A 20,939-nucleotide genomic window follows, 5' to 3' on the forward strand; every position below is an offset into this window, starting at 1 on the left:
AGTCAGTGGCAGGTTTTAGCGTGAAATGACGCCCCACGGAAGTGGCCCCTGCTGACACGCGGCCTTCTCGCGCCATCGCGTGTCGATAAACTATTAGCAATAAGTTTCTTGATTCTTTATTGATTCATAAAAGAAAATCATCCATTTCTTCTCTATTTGCATTAAAATACCCTATTTTCTTAATACAAAAAAATACTGAAAACATTTAGTGAAAATAGATCAAACGTACAAATCACAGCACTCATCCTTCTCTAGAGAAAGGAAAAATCGCCTTCAAAGAAAATTTTAAAAATCCCTAGAAGTTACATCTCTCGCTGGGGAAGCGGCCACCTGCAGGAGGGGGTGAGCTCTGTTCGGGCAGCGTCTTAAAATCGGGTAACGGCGCGGCCTTTCCCCCGTCCAAGCAGCCCCCGGTGCCGGCAGCCGCGGGGCCTGGGCTGGGACGGGAGAGCGAGGCCGCCGGCACGCCGCCGGCACCGCAGCCCTCGGCGCGGCAGCACGCCTGCTTTGGGCGGGGGAGAGGAGGCGCAGGCCGCCTACTGCAAGAAGCTGCGTGCAAGCCAAGGAATCTGCCTGCAGGTGACGACTTTCAGCAGACTGGAATTTCATCTTGTTCTCGCTTTCTTGATTTTAACATTCCGAAATTCGTATACAATCGGCCGTTCCTTTTCCTATGCCCACTTTCCCCAGCCTGCGCCCTCCTCTTACACCTGAGGAACTGGGTAAGATGCACAAGCAGCAAGACCACACATGTTCTTGCCACGTTCAATAAGGAAGTACCTAAAAAGGGAAACAAATGTGTATGAGTGAGTGTTTCTTCTCCAGCAGAGTCAGCAGGACAGATACCGGCGTAAGGCGACTGCTCTCCTTACGTGCAAGCTCCTCTCTCACGCCAGCGCAAGGAGCAAATACCCGTGACAGAGCTGTTACCGCCAGCAGTCACGGGGCAGTGCTATTCCCCGTCCCCCTTCTATCACAAACCAGCAGAGTTAGCACCCGACTCTAAAAAATTTCACTTGCGGCTGGAAATACTTGCGGAGCTGGGGTGAAAACTCGCTCCCGGCACAACCCGTTCTTCTCTGGCCGCGTAACCACGGAAGAGGCACGGTGCTCTCCTGGCACCAGGCAAACCAGTGGTACGGCGGCTCTGCCCGCGCTGGCGAGCCCCTGGTGACAGCGGCAGGTCTATCGACCTAAGGGGCTGCTCTAACCAGTCGCCCCGGGGCCGGTTCGGAGAGCCACGGCTCCTTCACTGCTGAGCCTGGGATGATTTTCCCTGCCTCTTCCCAGAGTATGAGAGCGCTGCGAAATTTCAGCGCGAGAGCGTAAGGGCGCCCTGGGGGCCGATGGGGGTGGGTGGAATCCCACGCGCGGGACCGTCCTTTTACCGGGTACGGGGAGAGCGCGGTGGGTCCGGTGGCGCGGGGACCTCCTTACCCGTTCATGCCCCACAGCGGGCCCCAGGAGTTCTTCACAATCCAGTAAGGAGTTCCGTTTTCTTCCCCATACCCCACGGCGAGGACAGCGTGGTTCACCTTGTCAGGGGTGTGCTCGCATTGCGGGCTGCAAAGAAAACAAATCTGCATTATTTTTCCTTACATGAAAAAACAGCCTCTAATTAATCATGGATTAGCCAGCATGCTTGATTGCGCTCCAACTGCAAAAAGAACTACTGGATACTCTGAACTTTCAGTTTGGAGAGCAGGGAGGGAAGCCAGGAAAAGGAGATACCGATGATTACCGGCCATATCTGAAGTCAGTGACAGGCTACGTGGACCTTCGATCTGAGCGCCTGGTCCAGCCTTTTGTTCAGAATTAACATCGTCACGCAAGAATGAGCGACAATGAAAAAAGTGAGCAAAGGAATTTTCCCAATGAAAACCAGAAGCTCTTAGTGCATCCCAGTAATGGTTTGTTCTGCCCTGAAGTTCAGGGGTACTGCTCCGCAGCTTGCACGGCGAACAGCGAGTTCCTCAGTCTAAATACACCTTTCTTTGTATTTCCTCTGAATTTCCAGCTTTTAAAGTGCACTTGATGAAAGTTGCTGCCCATGATCTAAAACAAGACAACACAAGGTACAAGCTCCCATCTCTAGAGCACCTATTGTTAAACATTTTCGAATTGCAGATAACTAAAACATCAATAATCCCCACAACAGATTTACTTTTCTTGACTCTGTTAATGGTTGGTCTGGGGAGCAGAGGCCGAAACCACTCAAGCATCAGTTATTCCATAGGCTCCAACTTCAAATCTACCTTAGACTATAAATCTACAAGACAACTTTACTTCGTGTGTTCCTCAAACTGGAATCCTATTACAGAGTATCCTGGCCGTGCCTGCTTTCACCCCTTACATCTGCCTGTCGCTGGCAGGTCGCTTGGAGATTACTGTTTAGTGCAACAGCAAAGCCACTCAAATTCGCGGTGCTGCCTCCTCTTTCCCTTGCTGCTCCCTGGGGCAGATCACTCATGCTCAGACTCTTGGTTTAATTTTCCCTGCAGTTCTACGTGACTGAGGATTCATTACTCTAAAGTATTTTTCTAGTTCTCTCCAAACATGCACTTTTCCCATTCCTTGCCTAATAGAAATCTATCCTCCTGCAGTTAGCTTCCGTAGTCTTTCCAAAATATAATAATCATCCTTTTAAATAGCTTCTTGCTTTGGCTGTAGAGCTGACACAACACTTGAGACCTTCTCCTGCTAGGTCAATTATGCCTCAACTAATTTTTCATCTCTGCTACTTTTCTTACGTGCCCAGCTGCAGAGAGGGCTTGGCAGGAGGTGCTCAGGGACCCGCTCGCCCTGTGGAGAGCAGCGATGCAGGGGCCCTCGCCTTAATAACGCAACCTGCAATCGAACCAGCTCAGGTGCAGGGCAGCGTGAAGGCAGCTGCACCGCCCACCCCCAGCCCGCCGAGGTCCAGCACTGGAAGGGCCGCCCGAGTCCAGCGGAAACTTCCTTTGGTGAGGGCTTACCCCAAGTAAACCAGACACGTTCAGCTGCAACGCCTGGGCCGACCCTGCCACCATCCACCGCTCGGACAGACAGACAGACACTCAGCCCTGGGACAGGCTTCCCCCAGCTCTGCGGCAGGGCTGCAGGAGGATCTCCCGAGCGCACCGACCCGCCGAGCTCCTAGCAGTACACTGGCTGCAAGCGCACTGTTCCCTCTCCCCTGTGCTGCGCTCTCATCCCCCTGGGAAATCCGTATATCAAGGCTCAGTTTACTTATGTTTGCTGTTTTCTGTTTAAAAGAAAATGCAAGAACGCAGCCCAGTCCAGCACCGCAAAGCAGGAAAAATGGGGATGCGAGCGATTCCAGCCCTACACCTTCCCCTCACCCTCGCCTCCCCAGTTCAGAAGTACTCACTTCGAGTAGACTCCTTTTCTGTAGTGCATGAAGTTACTCGTCACCTCAAACGCAAAGCTCACCGGGTTGTGCTTCCCCACAGCTTCCACCATGCCATCCTCGTCATACTGCAAGAAGAGGATCCCAGGGTCACGTATCTCCCGATTGCCCTGGGCCCAGCCTGGATGCCCGAACGAGCAGTCAGGGCACGGCGGGGATGGCTAACCCTGGCTTTCTGCTTGCAGACAAGGAAACCAGTGCTGCTTGCATTGAGAGACAAGAACCGAGACTTTCTTACAGTCTGGAAGTACGCCCGCTGCGGAAAGCGGGCAGCGACCTAGTGCCTGTAGTTGCCTACAGCACTTCATTGGTGCCACCTGCAGAAAAGGGCGCCAGCGGTGCGCAGGAGAGGAGGAGTGTGCACGCCAGCGGCTCGCTCCGCTCCAAAGGGCGAGCAGGCTGCAGCTTGCACGGCAGAGCCCAGCCCACCTCAGGGCACCCGAGCACCTTCCAGGTCAGGCTTGGCACAGCCCTGCAAGCTCGGAAACGTAACCCTTGCGGCCTTACCTGCGTGATATTGATAACATCCTTGACAAACGCAATAGCCTTCTCCGGCTGGAACTTGCACGTGCCATTCTGCGCAGACGGAAAGAAACGGGCGTTAGAGCCCGCTCTGGGCCCTGCCCTGCCGCTGCAGAAAGGCGTCTGAGCTGCGCTGGAAATACCTTGGCCCGGTACGGGTAGGTGTCCTCCCCCATGAGCCCTTTGTTATACAGTATGTATTCGAAGGCTTGGCTTGGCAGGCCCCTGCAAGACAACACAGCCAGAATGCAGATTAATTAGGACGGTAACGCTGCAGCTTCTGCAGAGCAAAGCCAACAGCCTTCCCCCGCAGTCATACACACTGGTCCTGCAAAGCCGGGGGAAAGGGAAGGACAGCGTGGATCCCGGACCCTCTAAAGGCAGAAACTCCAGTCTGTTCCTGCAGCACCTCCCTGTCTGGGACTCCTGGCCTTGCCCATCATGCTGCTTGGCATGGTCCTACACAGGCAGGGGAAGGCCTCAGTCTCGGGGGTGCCTAATCCCCGGGGAAAACGCCAACGCAGGAGCCCCGAAGGCACGAGGCCACCTCGCCCACATGGCGCCAACTGTGCCAGCTCAGCCCTGCAGCCTCGTGCACCAAAAGGTGGGTTTTGTGGCCTCTGCCCAGCCTGGCCGGGGCCCCCAGCTACGCAGCACGGGGAGAACAGGGGACCCACACCGCCAGCAAGCAGCTGCTTCCACGTCTCGCAGAAGGAAGAAAAGGGGAGCGCGATCAGGGCGTGCTCGCAAGGAGAGGATAAGGAGGAGCGACGAGAAAAATAAAAAGCACCAAGAGTGGTTTTGCTCAGCTCCCTGAACATTCCTCGGGGACTGCTTATCTTACAGAAAACCTAAGATTTCAGAAAGCTTTACTTTCTGTCTGCTCTAGCAATGCCAGTAGGAATTTACCAAAGGGGAAGCAGAGGTTTCTGTGGGTTCCTTAAAGCGCCATGAGATGCGTGTGACCCATGAGCACAGCAACAGATAAAACTCCCCGTGTTTTTCCTGAGCATGTTAAAGCCTGGCTACGTAGCACCCGTGACTGCAGTATCAGAAGACGTTGTAGCAAAACAAATATCAGAAGAAAAACTAATAAACAAGAGGACCAACAGAGGTTAGGAAATGCTGGAGATTTAGTCAAAGGTTCTAACCTCTAGGGAGGGTGAAATTAAAATAAGCAAAGCAAACCACACCCAAAACTCTTTTCCCTGACACATCTCAGCCACGGGGAAACAAAAACCATTCCAAGATCTGGAAGGACCCCAACACTAGATCTTGAGGAAGGCTGTCAATCACGGAACATAAGATACTTTTATTTCTACTTTTTATTACCTTATATTACTTACCCACTGCAGCCGTGGTTGTTAAAAGCCTGAGCGCAATCAACTAACTGTTGTTCCGCCTACAGAAAAGTTTTTTGAGTCAGTATATATTCAGCACCTGCGTTCGGGTAAGCGAGACAGAACGCAGCCCACGTGGCAGGCAACCAGAGCGCTGGTTTTACCCGTGCGGCTGGCTGTTCAGCCGCCCCGAGCGCGAGTCGCCCGGCTGAACGGCTCCACGTCCCAAGGAGCAGGACGAGGAAGACGTGGAGCCGGCGGCCCAGGATGCTCCAGCTGCAGGAAGCATTCCTCCTCAGGCCTGCCGGGACACCGTCCCACCCGCGGGAGCGCTGGCTGAGATCTCTTTCAAAGGTCAAGTTCGTTTTTAACACTTACACCCAACCCCCAGCTATTCTGATAAGTCATGTAAGCGGCTACTGTCTTTCTGGTTCTTCGAGAACATAAATCCTCTGGGAGTTTAAAAATAAGCAGTCTCACAACGTGCTGCTTGCAGCAAGCTGTTTTGCAGCAAGGAGCTCCTGCCGGCTGGCAGCACCAGACACGGCTCTAGCTAACCACACCTGCTCCCAGGGGCAGGGACCGTCACCCTCCGGCCCCTCCGGTTTTGTCCTGCTCCGAAAAGGGCTCTGCCCAAGCCCGGGGCAGTGGGCGGACGCTCAGGCCCCGAGAGGGGATGGCGACAGGCCCAGCCTCGGGCACAGCGAGCTCCCGGCCGCGTTGCCCTCGCACCTCCCCAGCAGTTTTGATCGGCTTGCGAAGAGCTGCAAGGGGGCTGCAGGGCCGGGGGTGCCTGCCACAGCCGCACGCAGCGATGCACAGCCGGACTCGGAGCAAGCAGCCGGTGGCTGTCCCGGCCAGGAGCAGGCTGGCCCCTGTGCCAGCCCCGGTGGGTAACCAGAGGCGGGACTTGCCGTCAGCGCACAGGAAAGGAAAATCTCTTACCAGAGAGAGGAGCTTTCCTGTCGCAATAGCAATAGCAGACTCCAAACACCCCGTGGTGGAAAAGGTCCAGCAGCTCCCGCAGGCGCCCTGCGTTAGGAACCGGGGAAGAACTGCTCCATAACGTGCCGTGGGGTCACCGGCCTCCCCGAAACACCGGGGCTGGGGCAGAAGGGCATGCCAGGAGCACAGCAATGCCGGCAGCCGAGCTTCACCTTCCGCTCGTCCCCTGCCCATGGCTGCCCCAGACCCCCCCCAGCTACCCTTGCCCCAGCCGTGGAGGGGGTCCTGGGGGAGCCTGCTTCCCCGCACACCCCAGCACTCCTCCTCCCGGCAGGGTGCCCTGCCTGCAGCAGTGAGCCCCTCTCCCGGCCTGGAGAGGTCACCGATGACACAGGCTCCTCACCTGGTTTTTCACGGGCGTCACGTAATTTCCCTTTTTCCTCCAGTCGATGGAGTCGGGGTACGGCCCGGAGCTGCGCAGGAAGTTCCCCTTCGTGGCCGAGCAGTTCTGCAAGTGAGGCGGGAGGGCTGCGGCAAGCCGCCGTACCGGGGGACGGTGGCCCACGGCCGGCCGCCCTCCCCGGGGTGGCGGGAGCGGCGACTGCCACGCAGCTGGGGAGACCTGGGCCAGCCCTGGAAGAGCACTACCAGCCCGCACCCCCGGCCGCGGTGCCCGAGCTGCTCAGGGAGCTCCGAACTCCCCAAGCAGCCGGCGTCAGGCCTTAGGTCTACCCATAAAAATACAGATCAACCTGCAAAGCTGAAAGCAGAAGGGACAGTTCAGCTGGAGCCGGGGCAGGAGGCGGCTGAAGGCTGGGGAGGCAGGGGATGGGGGTCACCTCGCTCTTACCCGGGCTCCGGCGGGACGGGGCAAAGCGGATCTCGGGCAGCAGAGCGACGGGGCGCCGACCCCGCGGCTCGGGGTCCGCCGTCCTGCCGGGCCCCTCCGCCCCGCCCGCAGCGCGCTCCCCGGGCTTACCTGGGGCTCTCTCCACAGGTACAGTTTTTTAAATTCAGCGAAGGTCAGATCTGAAAACTGGTTCAGGCCCACTGGAAGAAGGAGAGAAGGTTTTGCTCAGCGGGTCAGAGCCCGCAGCCCGAGCCGGGGCGGGCCGGGGGCTGGGGACGCGGCTCCTACTCTGGAAGCTGTGGTTGCCGGCGTTGTGCTCCTCGATCTCCCTCTTGTTGCCCAGGAAGATGCGCAGCCGGCGGGGGTACTCGCCCGGGCCGTACCGCCGGTTGTTCTGGGGGGGCAGAGCCCGTCAGCCGCGCACCGAGACCCCGCGGGGCCCCGGGCCCGGCCCGGCCCGGCCCTTCCAGGCGCCCCCGGCGCTTTACCTGCACCATCCAGGCCTTGAACTGCAGCTCCTCTGCGGGGGAGAGCGGGGCCGGTCAGCGGCGGGGGCGGCCAGCGGCTCCCCCGCCGCCTCCCGGCCCAGCCGCGGGGCCCGGCCCGGAGGGAGAGCCGAGCCGGGCCGAGCCGAGCCGGGCCGAGCCGAGCCGGGCCGGGCCGGGCCGGGCCGGGCCGGGCCACCCCGTCCCCTCCCGGTGCCCCGTTACCTTCGGCGGAGGGCGCCCAGGCGGCGGCGGGCGCCAGGAGCGCGGCCGCAACCAGCAGCGCGGCCCAGCCCATCTCCGAGCTGAGCCGGGCCCAACCGAGCCGAGCCGAGCCGAGCCGAGCCGGGCCGAGCCGCCGCCGTTGGGGCGGGGCAGGGGCGGGGAAGCCCCGCCCCGGGGCGGGGCCACCCCGCACGGTGGAGGTGGGGGGGGTGCCTGCGGGTTGACCCGCCGATAAAAACACCCCAAGTCCCGGTTCACCCTGAGATAGAATAGATTTATTAGCAAGAGGTAATCAGGAAACATATATTTTTACAAAAAAATGGAAATATTTTTCCAAACAAGCTGTAAGTTGAAATAGTTTTTAGGGCTTGAAAGAGAATTCTCATACCACGAGGTATTGCTTACAGCAAAAGTGTTCTGGTTGTTAGAGTGGAGCATGCCTGCCACTGTAAAGTTAAACTGTGTTTATATACTGTACAATGTAAAAAATACATGGTAATATTCACAGAATAAGCACTACATTACTATATTCCTGCTAGAAGGTGGTTAGACAGGATTACAGTATATGTAATAAAAACACTCGGTCATCTTTTTCTAATTCTACATCATGTTACTCATAGTGGTCACAAGGTATACGGATCTAGAGCATATCAACAGAAGCTTGTCATGAGCCGTACGCAGCGGGGAGAGAGGGGACGGTTCCATCTTCCCGGCTTCGGGGGCCGGGGACGGCGGCCCAGGGCCCCCCGGCGCCGGGCGGCAGGCGGAGCGCGGGCAGCTTCGCGCGGAGGGATGAGCTTCAACGTCTTCTCTTCCCCCGCCTCGCCGCGTCTGCCGATACCGCCGGAGCGAGAGCGGCTCCGTGCCGCCCCGCGGGAGTGCCGGGGCTCACCCGCCCGGCCGCCGGCCCCCTCCAGAAGAACAAATGACAAAAATAACATCATCGAAAAGAAACCGGGACTCCAGCAAAGTGTCGATGCGTGAAACCCTAAACGATGCGGGAAATCCTACGCGAGGTCTACTGCGGCCTAAGAACGAGGGGGGCGGTTTGCTTGGAGAAGCACATACGTGACAGTCACTCCAGGGCGTCCAACGGAAACAGACAGGTATATACAGTATGGTATAGCGTGTGTACACGGGCAGCCGCCGGCCACCGCTCCGGGCTCAAGAAGGCAGTTTGGGCTCTATTCGCAGAGAAGCTTCGTAAAGGGTTTCTTCGTCCATCACAAACGACTGGTCCAGCAGGTACTGCGTCACCTGGGGAACGAGAGCCAGGCCGTTACCAGGGAGGACTCACCTCTGCTGCAGCCGGCGAGGAACGCTGAAATTGGGAAATGATAAAGGCCCGAGCAGCAAACGAGTCGCGGTGAAGTGCCTGCAGTTCCTGCCAACCGACACAGGCATTGCACATGCTCATCTCGTCCCAGGATTGCAACATCTTGCCTAGTCCTCAGCTGCTCTTCTGTTTTTCTTGCTTAGTTTTGCTCCCTGGTACTATTTTATCAGCCACAAAGTTCTCTCCTGTTGAGAACACAAAATCCTGATAATTAAGGCACCACGTAAGCGGGGAACAACGTTCCTGCTGCAGGAATGCTGCTGATGGGGCAGGACATCTGCTCCCGTGCTAGCAGAAAATCTGCTTGCAATTCCCGGCAGATTTTTCCCAAATTACTTTTCAGCCTCGCTAGCAGCGCGGCGTGCTCAGCTGATGCCGAAGATGGGCACAGCCCATGCCGGGGCAAGGCGCCGCGCCTGGGGTTCGGAGCCGGCCGGCGCGAGGAGCAGCCGGCAGCAGAGCCTTTGCCCGGGAAGCACCGGCAGCGCAGACAGGGCTTCATCCCATCACCCAGAAGCGCGCCCGGGAGCTTCTGCACGGCCGTATCCCACCTCTGCAGGGAGACGGGGCGATGCACGGCCGCGCACGGCACCGCCTGCGCTACCCTTCCCCGCTGCACTTGGCGCTGGCTGTTTTCAGCCGGGTTTCTCGGGGCGGTGGGCTGCTTTCACAGACACTGGTCTCCTCCCTGAGCAGGAGAGGCCGGGAGGAGGCAGGGGTTACCTGGGGTGCCCGGCTGGGAGAAGGCTGCGGCGTGAGCCCAGCCCCAGGCAGGTGCTGGTGGTGTGGAGCGCAGGGTTGGGCTGCCCGGTGCTGCAGCGGCTAAAATCAGAGCCCGCAGCTCTCCGACCTCTGCCAGCCCGGCCAGGGGTCATGGTCCAGAGGGACTGGGGCTGCTCCTGCCACCGCACATGGAAACTGGCATCATCGGAGGGTGGTTTGGCCCGGCCCGATCACCAACAACACGGCAGCCGGGGCACCGGGCAGCTTCGGCAGACGCCTGCGGGGCCGCAGCAGTTTCAGGAGGATTTGCTCTTTCTGGAGAGCAGCAGTGCCGGAGCCAGCGGAAACCCCCACAGCCACCAGCCCCGTTCCCGGGCGGCCCTGCGGTGCTGTGGCAGAGGAAGTGCGAGGGCGGCTGAGACCTTTCATCTCATCACACACGTGGGGCCACCACAAGGCGGAGGCCACCCAGCACCAGGCTGCAGTGGGGCGGGGGGACGCGCTCTGCTCCCAGCCCACACCCCCAGGCTGGGGAGGGGGTGCTGCCCCAGAACAGCTATTTCTCAGCATCTCCAGGGTGGGCTCTGCCGGTGCCGGGATAGCTCAGCTGCGCGCAGGCTGCGGGGAGCGACCCGCGGGGGGACGCAGCGTCTGGCCCCGCTCGGTGCAACGCCTGCTGCAGGGAAAGGGGGGCACTGAGGGAGGGGCAGCCTCCGCGCCGCAGCCCAGCTGCGCAGGGCAGGAGCAGTGCATGCGTTTTGTGAACACACAGAGCAGCCCCAGGAGCACTCTGGCCGCCCGCCGCGCTGCCCGCCCTGCCCCACGGCTGTCGCATCCGGGCGTAGCTGCCATCTGCGGCAATGCCTCCGCTGCTGCATCCTGGGGGAGGCATGGGGGAGCCTGCTGCAGCCCCTGCAGCCACCCTCCGTCCCCTGCACCGCTGCCGACAGCCTCCAGCACGGCACAGGCACTGCTCCCGGCGCAGGGGCACCAGCCACGCTCCTGCTGCAGCGGACGGGCAGCAAAGGGCAAGCGAGCGCAGGGCGCGAGGGCAGCGGTCCCAGGAGCCCTCAACACTTGTTACTCATTCCCTTGGAAGGGCCCCATGGATGGGGAAAGGTACAGCTTCTCGTTCCACCTCCAGGTAAAACACAAGCGCTGGCCGAGTTCAAGTCCTGGAGCTGCCCTCCCGCAGGACGGGGGCCTCCGCAGCAAGATGTATGCCCGGGCTCTCGCAGCGCACAGGTCTCTGCCTTGGCCAATGTTTGCCCGAAAGCGGCTCACAGCAGAGGATGGCTCCGTCCCCAGCACCCACCGCTCCCCGGGAGCCCTTCCAGGCTGCTCCCTTGCCGCACGGCCTGACCATGGCCATGCTCCAGCCCCAACTCGGCAAACCGTGCTGGGCTGCTGCCCCCCGTGCCCACGATTGCAGCGGCTTGCAGAAGGAACCAGAGCGAAACGCCAGTGCTGTTTGCTGGGAAGAAATGGCAGCAAAGCTAGGGACAGGCAGGGACAGCGCTGACTTGTTCTGGCCAAGGCTCAGCCGACGCGACCCTTTTGCCCTGCCAGCAATGCTGCGTAGGCATTTTATGGTTTGCGTGGCAGGAGAGGCACCAGAGCAGGGAGGTCGCTGCCCGTCTCCCGTGCCTGTCCCCCTCCGTGACGCCTCATCTGACCCAAGCCCCCCACCTGCGCTGGCTCTGCTAGCATTTTGGTGTTAAATGTCTTACAGAAGCATCATATCTTCCCCGAAGGAGCTGCCAGAAATGGAAGGCTGCTCAGACGCTGCAATTGGAGTGGGAGACGAGGAGAGGGAGCGCGTGGCGCTCGGGGCATGGCCGTACCTTAGGCTGGTGCTCAATCTTGTAGGAGGTTTGCTGGAACTGGCGGATCTCTCTTATGATGTGTGAAATCTGTCCGGAGGTAAAACACAGAAGCTGTTTACAGCACAGCCATCACCGCCGGCACCGCATCCAAGCACCGGGGAGGGTGACGAGCAGCTGGCGGCGCACACTCCGTCCGCACCTTTCAACCACGGCACGATGCAAAGGGCTTTTTTGTTTCTTCCAGACATATCCCTCAGCAGGGAGAGCCCCGGCTGCGTGCGTGCGTGCAGGGGGACACGTGTGGCCGCCTGGTGCTGTGTGGACGATGGCCGGCTGCGGGGACTGCGCGGCGTGGGCACAGACCCGGCCAGCACCGCGGCACCGAGCCGCATCACTCCAACCTGGCGCCCGCACACCCACCGCAGCAGGGCTGGGAGACTCACCATCCTCATTTTGGAGAAGTTCACCAGGCCATCCTCGGTGTAATTCGGGGTCCCCTCCTCGATGAACGCCAGGTCGGTCAGGTACATTCCCAGGTAGGGGACGCACGGAGGGTCACAACTTTGAGAGCAAACCAGAAACAAATAAGAAAGAAAACTGCCTTACTTGGGGGCTTGGGGCTTTGGAAGGAGGGTCGGACTCCACAGTCGTTAGCAGAATTTGAAGGATGCTAATACACAGAAACCCTAGAAGGAAGCCTCTCCCCGGGAAGGCTGCTGGTCTCCTGGGCCGCATCCTGCAGCCGCCGTCCCCGCAGGCAGGGCAGGACAAACACGAGCTGCAGCCATGGCCCGCAGGAAGCCGCGGGCTGCGGGAGGTGAGTCGGGGCAGCTTCGGCAGAGGCTTGGAAAGACCTTTCGAAGCCTTCCCTGCCGGCCTCGGCCACCGCAGCCAGGGAGGCCCCTGCTGAGGGCAGTTTTGGTGCTGGGCTAGCCCCCTGCCCTTCACCCCACGCCCCAGCCCAGTCCCCCGGGAAGATCGCGGGTGTCTGCCATGCATGGTGATGCACAAGCCCGTGGGGATGCACCAGCTCCAGGGCAGCCCAGCACCCCGCTCCCACGCACCCACGGCACCAGGCTCCTCGACTGCAGGGCCAAGGTAACACCAAGTAACGAGGATCTGGGGAGCCTGAGCACTGGCGGAGAAGCCCGATGCCACCTCTGGTAGGGTGCGGGGCCGGCTGCTATTGCAGCACCGCCAGCTCTCTGCTGTGCGATGCTCTCACGCGGGAGCCACCCCGCGTGCTGCCGATAAGGTCCACGCTAGCTGGAGTGGCATGCTCCGGCTGGTGGGAAACCGTAGCTAAATATGGTACATTTTGGGGTTTAAACTATGAGTCTGTAAGGGGAGGGGGAAAAAAAGTTTCCCAGTGTCTGGCAATGATTTGCCCCTTTGCAGTCCCTTTTACTCAGGTCTTTCCACATCGCTGCTCAAAGGAGCAGCTCGTTACTCGGGATCGCTTTGCAAGCCACTGCCCCGTGCCTGCTAAACAAGGCAGCAGCCCCCTCGCAGCAGCAGCCGCAGGAGGAGAATCATCATTCACTCACTTTTTCAGTGCCTCCCTCAGGTTCTTGAACCTGCCCTCCGACGACACCAGCTTTTGTAGCTTATCGATCAGAGCCTTCGTCTGCAAGAAACCCAAGGCGTCGCCTGGAGAAGGCCCTGGAAGAAACCCCCATCCCCGCGGCCGGCGGGGGCGAAGCCTGCGGAGCCGCAGGGTCGCTCCCATCCCGCCCTGCCCGCAGCAGCCACCGAGGCTGCTACGCCCAGCATTGCTGAGCAGGCGCTTGAAAGCAAAGTTCCTCCAACACCTAATAAAAGCAGGCTATGCACTTGTTTCCTTCCCCTGCCTCCCACCTTTGCCTTCACCAGTGCCTGTTTCAATTTACAGGTTTATCCCTTTGGAGGAAAAAAGACGGTGTTTCAGATTCGGAGGAGCCCACACAGCGGTTCTGGCTCAGCAGCCCCTGAACTCCATCAGGCTCTGCACCGTGCCGGTGCCAGCTATTTCTGTACCAAGTAAGTCAACACAAGAATTCATTTTGCTCATGCATAATTGGTCTGAGAAGCCCAGAAAACCAGTTTCAAGAAGCACCTGTGTGTGTGCATACAGCTACAATGACTCTTTAGCCGCACATCTGACCTGCAGGATGAACAACCCGACAGCAACGCGGGGTCTGAGCTGCTTGCGCACCACCTCCCTCCTGGGCAAGACCTACAAAAACCTTGCTCCGTTTCCTGTTTTTTCCACGCATGCGCCTTATGCCATCCCAACACCATCACGCTCAGCCCGTCAAACCCTCCCCTGCCTCCCCCGAAGGGGGTCAGCCCCGCGCCCCTACCTGCTTGGAGACCTTCAGCCAGGTCTTCTTCAGGCGGAAGATGGCACTGCGGTTGAGGGAGGAGGTGATCTCCAGCACCGCGTTGTAGTTGTGCAGGCACCTGCAGATGTCCGCCACCGCCACCCACTTCTCGATGGCGCTCACCCGCGCGTTGATCTCCTCGTTCCGGAGGATCTCCGACGCTATCATGTTACTGACCTTTGGGGAGACACCGGTCCCAGCCCGCGCGTCAGGGGGACTTTGGACAGCAGCTACGCGCCCTCCAGCCTTGCAGCATTTTTTAAAAAAGATTTCCCTTCGCTGCAGTAGCCCCAGCAGGAGCAACGGCACCAGGAGATGCTCCACCCGCAACGGGTCCCCAGGGCACCCAACATCCATGGAGCACGTGCGGGGCAGATAGAGCTGGCACATCCCAGCCCCAGCTAAGGCCGGGGGCAGGCTGGCTGCGCTGCCTCGCCTCCGCCCGCCTCCCTGTCCCCTGCCGTGGCTGCGCTTACATCATTGAAGTGTTTTGTGTTCTTCATGATGTAAGGAGTCCTTTCGTTCTTCTCAAGCTTCATCCAACCTTGCCCAAAGAACTCTCTGCAAACGACAACATTCAGAGCAACATTTATTTCCCATTCTTCTGGGACACCCACGCCCTACAAGCTCCACTGCACCCCCACGGGACGGAGGTGCCGGGGCCTTCGCCCCCCACGCTGCTGGCAAGGGACCGCGTGGACGCACTCACAAGTGCGATGGAGGTGGGAGGCTCTCCCGGAGCCAGTCGCCCCGGGGACGCCGGCAGATAAGCCACAGGGTCAGGCCTCAGATTTGGGCTCAAGCCCAGCCTGGGCTACCCACAAAGCAGGCGGCCACCGGGAAGGCTTTGCACCCTCTGGGTTTAGCCCGGGCCAGAACAGCCTTCCCTCACTCGCGGGGATCACTCACTCATACGGGATCTTCTTGAAGACCAGGTGATCCAGCAGCGTCAGCTGTTCCGCGATTTCCAGGGCGGAGTGGTTTTCAAAAGGTTCTGCTTTGACTCCCTCAGCCTGAGCAACAAAGGCGACGAGGAGGGCTCGTTGGTCACGAGCATAGTACAATTTTTTACATTTCACACGCACAAAATCAAAGCCGAAGTTGGCTCCAATACCAAGAAATTCACTGCTCTGCTCCCGCAAGCAGCCCGAGAGAGCTCACGTGGCAGAGGGGAGCTGGGCCGTGTCCCCGGTGCCGAGCAGGGCTGGGGGTCCCAAGCCAAAGGCTTTCCCCATCGGAGCTGGCGTGCGTGGTGCCGCACTGCTCCGATGGCCCAGAGGCACCGCATCCCACATCCCACCAGCACTGAGAACTGCCGGCTTCACGCAGCCCTGCAAACCTGATGGTTTTAATTACGTTATCATCCAAGCACATGTACAGACACAAAATTAACTAATCTTCTCTATTTAAGTAATTAGGTGTCAGCTATGGAACGGAGCCCTGCATGCTGACTTCTGCAACCGCTGCCTTTTTGCTCAACACCTGTTTAATTAACAAAGCGCCAGGGGATCCCAGTCGGAGCGGTGCTGCCGAGCCGTCGCCTCGCGCCCGGCTACCCCTGCCCGGCAGCTCGGCCAGCCTCGCCAGCACCGCTCCACCAGCACCCGTGGGGGCGGCAGCTCCCGGACCCTGCCGTGCTTGGGACGGCAGTTCCAAGGGATGTCCAGAAAAGCAGGAGAACGGGGCTGCCCCCCGTCCCCGCAGCCTGGCTCTGGCCAAGCAGTGCTTTTAGGCACGGGGGGACTCGGGGTGCCCCGTGCTCGGAGCCACCCGGGCTGACAGCGAGAGCCTCCGGCCCCAGACCCGCACAGAGCGCGCACGGACTTCGCCGTGCTTCGGCACAAACGCAGCCCGAACTCGGGGCTCTCCCAGCAGGGAACTGTCTAAAAACCTGCCGCAGCATCCCTCCTCCTGGAAACGGGCAGCAGCGTCCCTCCTGGCCCGGTCCCAGGGGAGGGGATGCAGCAGCTCCCCGCACAGCGGGGTGCATAGGAAAGAGGGACCAGGCTGGCATCGTGCTGGGAGGGAGCAGCATGGTCGGAACCGCGGGCGGCTCCGGGGACGGAGCTGCAAGGGCCAAGGTGCAAAGCGCAGAGTGCGCAGGGTGGCAGGCACAGGGCGGGCACGGGTGCTCTGCGCTGCTTCCAGTCCAGCCAGTTACTCCCACAGGCAGCCTGGACCCTCCTCACTGCCCTCGCTGCCCTCCCCAGCACCGCCTGGAAGCAAACAGCAAATGGCACGGCGCTGTCCCTGCTTTGCTCAGGGATGTCACACTGGAACACCAGCTGCCGCGTTGCACTGTCCCCTGGCCAGAGCCAGCGGCGCATGGGGGCAGCGGGGCAAGGGGACCATGCTGCGGGGTGGCCGGGGTGCAGGACGTGCAGGCCACACCATGGGTCAGCTGAGCCCCCTGCTCTGGGGCCCTGCTTCGCCCCGAGAGGAGGCATCACCTCCCTCCAGCATCCTCTGCAAAGCAGGGGTTTCGGAAAAGCAGAGTGGCTCCAGGCACCCATGGGTGAGCTGGCCCCAGGAACCGCCCTGGCCAGCACGAGTTAACAGCCCGTTGCAAAGTCCCCTCCTGGCCAGCGGGAAGGGGGTTGCGAAAGCGGCTCCCGGGGAGCAAACACCAGCTGGGCTTCCTCTGCCTGGCTCAGGGGCTGCGGGGAGTGGGTGCACGCTGGGGGGTGCAGGCTGCGGGGGGTGGGTGCACGCTGGGGGTGGGTGCAGGCTGCAGGGGCTCACCCTGCCAGAGCACGGGGTGCTGCTGACAGCAAGCGCTGGGTGGGCAAGCAGCACTGGTGGCACTCCACAGCACTGGTGGCACTCTGCAGCACCGGTGGCACTCTGCAGCACCGGTGCCATGTGGGAGGGCTCCGAGCCCGGCCAAGGGCTCAGCACACGGCGCAATGCACACCCCCAGCTCACGAGGAGGGGGCCGGGGCAGCCACAACCCCCATCACCCCGGTGTGCACCCCAAAGCCAGGGCCCCCTCGTGTCCCCACCGCGCCTCTGACCACAGGTGGCTGCTGCTCAGCTGCTCAGATTGAGGGGCAGACCGAAACCCTCTGGTTTTGTTTGCCTTCTCTTCTTCAAAGGAAGTTTCCAGCACTCGTGGTTGCAGACAAAAGCTTAAAAAAAAAACCAAGAGGGCTCAACCACTCCAGAAGCTGGCTGGCAGACCCAGGGACAGAGACGCTGTTGTTTCAGGTGCACCGGGCCAATTTAAAGTGGCTCTTGGGTTTTTTCTGGGAGCAGACTTTGTTTTTTTTAAATGCAGGAAGGTGGCAAATGCACTACAGCCACTGCGACGGTTTGAAATCCACTGCACGTTCCCAGGGCTCTGCTCCCAGGGGAGCAGCGCCGACGCCAGCTGGGCCAGTGCCCGTCACTTGGAACCAGCGCACGGCAGCACCGGCGCAGGCCTGGGGACACAGAGGACACGGTGGGAACCCACAGGGTTTTCCTGCGTCCCTCGGGCAGGCGCTGGCAGCAGCGGGCAGGCACGTCTCTGTGCCCACTCCAGCCGTCCTGCCGATGGTGCAGGAGGACTAAACAGCCAGTGGGCTGGATTTGTGTTGCCTCTGCCTGTAAGAGATCCAGCTGTGCTCCCAGCTGGCCCTGTCCCTGGAAAACCTTTCCCTGCTTTGCAGCCGTACGCCCGGATAGCAGGCTTGGAGAACCGCTCTCCCCCGAGCTGGGTGCGCCGGAGCGTGCGGATCTTTAGCTGTCCCCCTACCACCACACCGAGCCGCCAGGCAGAGTGACAAAGGGAAAGGGTATTTACCATCTGTACGACCTCCTCCAGGGTTATCTGATTGTCTCCTGGGTCCTCCTGCGTCAAGGTCCTACCGCATAAAAAGACAGCGTTACTTTAGCTGGGAAAGCATCAGACCTGCACGCCTCCAACGGGGCTGCAGCACGACTTCGTGGTTTCCACAGATCAAACACGCGGTGCGCATAAGAACGCTTCTCAGTCCTGTTTCCTCTTTTAAAGAGAAAAAAACCCTGAACCGAGGCCAGAGCTGGCCCCGCATGCGGGGACAAGGGTGGGGGTCCCACCTCGCCCACGGGCCCTGACCAGGTCCCAACGCGCTGGGGGTGCACCCAGCACCGCCCGTCCTCCTCCTCGGCGCCTCCCGAGCCCCAGGCCCTGCCGCGGGCACGGCCCCTCCTGGAGACCTCGCGCCTGCTCTCGTCCCCGCTGAGAGCGGGAAGCGGCCGCCGAGAGCCCGGCACAGCGTCCAGGAGAGGCAACCTCCCACCCACAGCCCTGCACCTTATGATGTTGGCGGCTGCTTTCCTCTCCTGGGTCAGGAGCTCGGGGTCATGAATAACCTCCTCCAGAAAGCCGATCACTCTGAACTTCAGCTCCTCATTGGTTTCAAAGTCCTGCCAAAGCCGGCACAGCCACAGTGTTAATGCGCTATAATGTGAGGAACATCAACTCCCAGCAGCTCCGCTCCCTGCCCGTGTAAACCCGGCCAAGACGGACGGCCCCGCGCTGCCAGCACCGGCGGCTGCTCAGCCCAGGGCAGAGGCTGCCTCTCCCCCGCAAAATCCCAGCCCGCGGCGCCCAGCAAACGGGAACCAGTCAGGAAGGCACCGGGCTCATTCTGTCCCATTGCACTGGCATCACCCAGCCTGGGAGAGGCACGGGGGCTTCCCAGTGCCAACCAGTATGGCACTGCTCCCAGTGCCCCCAGAACCAGCAGCTGAGAGGGACAGGGACAGCAAGGAAAGCCACCCAGTGTCCTAGCCCTGACCTCAGCCTGAAAGCCCCTAACAGGAATCAAACCCAGCTGCTCCACTTCCACCGAGCCCAGCTGGGGGGGGACCGCAGATCCCAGCTCCCCTCCTGTGCACACCGAATACACAAACACTGCAACCCACGCCTGGCCCCCCGCTCTGCGCCAGGGGCTCCCAGCTCCCCCGCCTCGCGGTTTTCATCTCCTCCCCGTGTCCACTCATTTGCTTAATTAAACAAGAAGTGCCAAATCGTCTTTCCAGATGGAGCCTGGCTGAGCCGCCCGGCACGCAGCCGAATTCACGCCGGCGGGGAGGGAGGGCCCTGCGGCACCCACCTGCGAGTGTTTGGAGACCCAGTGCCGCAGCACGTTGAGGACCCGGTTGGTGGCCGCTCTCCGGATCACGAATTCCTTGTCTCCATTCCGCTGGTCTGTCGGAAAGCCTGAAACTGCCAGCGATCCCTTAGCACAGCTACAGCTCCGTCGGGAATCGCTTATGGATATTTTCAGGACTGCTAGAAGGAGCAGCCCTGTCTTCCCAAGCACCCCTAAACTGCCTCTTAAACGCAAGCGCCGGGGAGGCTCCACGTTACGAGGCAGCAGGGTGCTCAGCCGCGGGGGTGAAGGGTTCAGCTGCCGGCAACCTGCACGTTCCTGGGGCACCCAGGGACCACAGCCCAGAGCGGGCGGGCGCTGGGCTGTGGGTGCCCTGGGCACCCCCGGCGGGGGCTGCCTCCCAGCCGAGGGCAACCCAGCCAAGTACGGTAGAAAGAGGCACCGCGAAAACACATCCCCGCTCTCTCGGCAGCCCGGGGCAGAGTACCTGCGCTGGCGAGGGACATCCTGCGGTACTTCTCCTTGGTGGGGGTCCCCTCGTTGGCTCCCGCCGTGGCGATGGCGAACGCGGAGGCGGCAGACAGGGCGCTGCGGGTGCTGTCGAGCTCCCGGCAGGACGTCATGACCACGCCGTTGTTGTAAGAAAACAACGAGAAATCTGGGGGGAGAAGAAAGCCAACACCGCTCTGGCCGCCACCGCAGCCCCAGCCGGGTCCCCTCCCGCAGCCCCGGCCCCCTCGCCAGCCCCCAGCACACGGGCAGCCCCCCGGGTCAGGACACGCCGGGAACGGGGCTCATGGGGGTGGTGGGTGCAGGGGCCGGGGCAAAGGAGATGGGCAGCTTTGGATGCCACCATGCCATAAGAATTCATCCAGCACCGCTTTAGCAGGAACTAAGCCGACAGGGTGCAAGAGAGCGTTAAGATAGCTACAGCGGAGACCCGAGCAGATAAATCGGTGCTTGATGCCAGTCCAGGCTCTCGTCTCGAGCAGCATAACTGGCTCCTAACACACCAGGTCAGCCCCGGGAGGGGAGGAAAGGGGTGAGAAGACCCGGTAAAGACCAAGTCAGCAATATGGGCCAGAGAGTTCAGCATTCCCTATCCCCTTGCAGGAAAACAGAGGGCAAAGTCCTGCTCCTTCTCACATCTGCTTCAGTTTTACGCCTGCACCTTTAGCATCTCTGCACGGCCAGGTTCCAGGGCAGCGCGCAGCCCTGAGCGACCCCGCACGGGACGGGTCTTGGCTCACTTGTTACCTGATGAATTTTTGCATTTGATGGACTTAGGAGTCGTCGGAGATTTTGTTGGGGAAGTTTCAGCTTCTGCTTCATCGCTCTGGTTGGGATCCGTGTCCGACTCTTCCCTGACAGATACCTCCGAGCCTGGGAGGAACAGGGAACCCCGTCACCAACACCGCTGGACATGGGCACACTGCAGCCGCAATTTAGCTCTTCCAGATTTTCCTAAAGTCTGGATCATCCCAGCTGGGCACACAGCAACCAAGTACAGGGAAGGTACGGAGTCTCGCAATTACTTCGGGGGTTTTTTTGGGGGTGGGGGGGTTTTGGGGGTTTTTTTTTGTTTTGTTATTACAACTCACTCAGCTTTCAGATTGCACACAACCCACAAGAGGCCCGAGCTCTCCGTGCTGTGCATGGTGCATGTATTGCCAGCTCGGAGGCTCTGCCCGGGGCTGGCGACGGCGAGCCGGACTGTGGGCGAGCTCCAGCCCAGGCACCCCGTGCACGCGATGGGGTGGGATGCGGTACCTCCCTCCCAGGGCGCAGAAGGTGCTCACACAGCCCGTGGCGAGGGAGAGGATGATGTCGAGGT

General features: G+C 60.5%; 2 protein-coding genes across 2 annotated transcripts in view; both read right to left on the minus strand.

The window, feature by feature from the left end:
- Window positions 1-113: 113 nt before the first annotated feature.
- Window positions 114-7,901, minus strand: CTSH (cathepsin H). Its single transcript, XM_082322351.1, has 12 exons — window positions 7,777-7,901; window positions 7,555-7,586; window positions 7,355-7,460; window positions 7,196-7,266; window positions 6,620-6,724; window positions 6,217-6,303; window positions 5,278-5,333; window positions 4,075-4,156; window positions 3,917-3,985; window positions 3,371-3,477; window positions 1,438-1,563; window positions 114-780 (listed from the first exon to the last, which is right to left on the minus strand). Exons 1-12 carry the CDS (start codon window positions 7,847-7,849, stop codon window positions 705-707), a joined length of 990 nt encoding a protein of 329 aa, XP_082178477.1. The 5' UTR covers window positions 7,850-7,901; the 3' UTR covers window positions 114-704.
- A 243-nt stretch (window positions 7,902-8,144) lies between these two features.
- Window positions 8,145-20,939, minus strand: part of RASGRF1 (Ras protein specific guanine nucleotide releasing factor 1) — a gene marked incomplete at its 5' end in the record, with an annotated part of 42,192 nt that continues 29,397 nt past the window's right edge. The window contains 12 exons of the mRNA XM_082321430.1: window positions 8,145-9,033; window positions 11,680-11,748; window positions 12,105-12,222; window positions 13,209-13,288; window positions 14,004-14,201; window positions 14,501-14,585; window positions 14,934-15,037; window positions 17,809-17,869; window positions 18,301-18,413; window positions 19,106-19,212; window positions 19,593-19,763; window positions 20,363-20,488. Coding sequence (XP_082177556.1) covers window positions 8,941-9,033; window positions 11,680-11,748; window positions 12,105-12,222; window positions 13,209-13,288; window positions 14,004-14,201; window positions 14,501-14,585; window positions 14,934-15,037; window positions 17,809-17,869; window positions 18,301-18,413; window positions 19,106-19,212; window positions 19,593-19,763; window positions 20,363-20,488 — 1,325 coding nt within the window. The 3' untranslated portion in view covers window positions 8,145-8,940. The remainder of the gene's footprint in view (window positions 9,034-11,679; window positions 11,749-12,104; window positions 12,223-13,208; window positions 13,289-14,003; window positions 14,202-14,500; window positions 14,586-14,933; window positions 15,038-17,808; window positions 17,870-18,300; window positions 18,414-19,105; window positions 19,213-19,592; window positions 19,764-20,362; window positions 20,489-20,939) is intronic.

The sequence above is a fragment of the Platalea leucorodia genome, assembly GCF_965183815.1.
Source record: "Platalea leucorodia genome assembly, chromosome: 9".
Taxonomy (NCBI): domain Eukaryota; kingdom Metazoa; phylum Chordata; class Aves; order Pelecaniformes; family Threskiornithidae; genus Platalea; species Platalea leucorodia.

Bases quoted from the DNA above. Each gene is read 5' to 3' on its own strand.
- CTSH (XM_082322351.1), bottom strand. From the start codon at position 7,849: ATGGGCTGGGCCGCGCTGCTGGTTGCGGCCGCGCTCCTGGCGCCCGCC. The intron at 7,461-7,554 runs GTAAAGCGCCGG...CTGCCCCCCCAG, and splicing joins TCAAGGCCTGGATGGTGCAG to AACAACCGGCGGTACGGCCC. The intron at 1,564-3,370 runs GTGAGTACTTCT...TTTTCTTTGCAG, and splicing joins AGAAAAGGAGTCTACTCGAA to CCCGCAATGCGAGCACACCC.